This window comes from Penaeus monodon, chromosome 29 (genome assembly GCF_015228065.2).
Source record: "Penaeus monodon isolate SGIC_2016 chromosome 29, NSTDA_Pmon_1, whole genome shotgun sequence".
Lineage (NCBI taxonomy): Eukaryota > Metazoa > Arthropoda > Malacostraca > Decapoda > Penaeidae > Penaeus > Penaeus monodon.
Window position 1 is genome coordinate 29,546,378 of NC_051414.1, and position 1,107 is coordinate 29,547,484.

A 1,107-nucleotide genomic window follows, 5' to 3' on the forward strand; every position below is an offset into this window, starting at 1 on the left:
AAGAATACTTGCCTGACCAGATCCACATATGACTGCGCATAACGTACACCTTTTTACGTGGCAACAAAGATGTGCACAGGCGCACATTTTTCGTGCAGGCAGGTTAATAAAAGTACAAAAAGCATAGAAGTCTGTGCAACATTTTACCAAAATATTAGTTGTTCCATATATATGTATGGATATGTTCTGTATACGTATGTGCCACAAGTCCACAGTACGTATTACCAGACTGTAGTCACAGAATTATAGAATGTAGTGTACATTTAAAACCTTGTGCGTAAAGTGAGTAGTGATTATTTATTGTCAATGTGCTGCATATTTGTTATATGTAGAAAAAAAAGTTTACTTGTTTATTACTAGCATATACCGGTGTATTCAGTTTTACCAACAGTAGCTACACAATTCTTGAGTGCATGTAACGACACAGATCATATTCAAACAAGGCCAAGCATTTGTTAAATTCGTTTCCCCCAAATATTCATACAGCATACTCCACTACACTATAATGCATACAAAGTGAGGAACACGCTACATACTGCAGACTGCTTTGATACGCAGTACAAATGGTGGCTTAGTGATACTTTATCAGTGTATTTGATGTCTTAATGATGTTTCACGCTTAATAAGCTATCTCATAATTTCCCCTTGAGTAATATTGATTCAAAATTCACTATCTCTCAAATATTACATTCTTATCAATGTATTATTTAATGGTTTATTTACAACTAACATAATCAATTCTTATAATTTCCATCTCTAGTACACATACTCATATACATTTGTGTATACGTACGTACACTCAACCATTATTGAGATTCCTTTTAAGACATTCTTCCTTAATGTTTAAACACAGTCGTATATTGCTGATATCGAATTTACGTTAATTTCTTCTCTCCCACAGAACTTTGTCCCCAAGACTACAGGAAAGTCGGCCGAGACTGCCTGCATCTCCTGGAGGAGAAGCTGACGTGGGAGGAGGCGCGGCGTTCGTGCGAGGAGCTGGCCATCACCGTGGGCGGCGCGGGCGACCTCGCGCAGCCGAGCCACATCGACGAATTCAAGCACTACGTTGCGAAACTACACACTGGTAAAGGCAGTACATTTGTA

General features: G+C 38.6%; 1 protein-coding gene across 1 annotated transcript in view; it reads left to right on the forward strand.

Moving 5' to 3' along the window:
- The window catches only part of LOC119592123 (paramyosin-like), a gene marked incomplete at its 3' end in the record, with an annotated part of 9,594 nt that overhangs the window by 7,280 nt on the left and 1,207 nt on the right, over nucleotides 1-1,107 (forward strand). Inside the window, 1 exon segment of the mRNA XM_037940945.1 lies at nucleotides 902-1,087. Within this exon segment, the coding sequence (XP_037796873.1) occupies nucleotides 902-1,087 (186 nt within the window).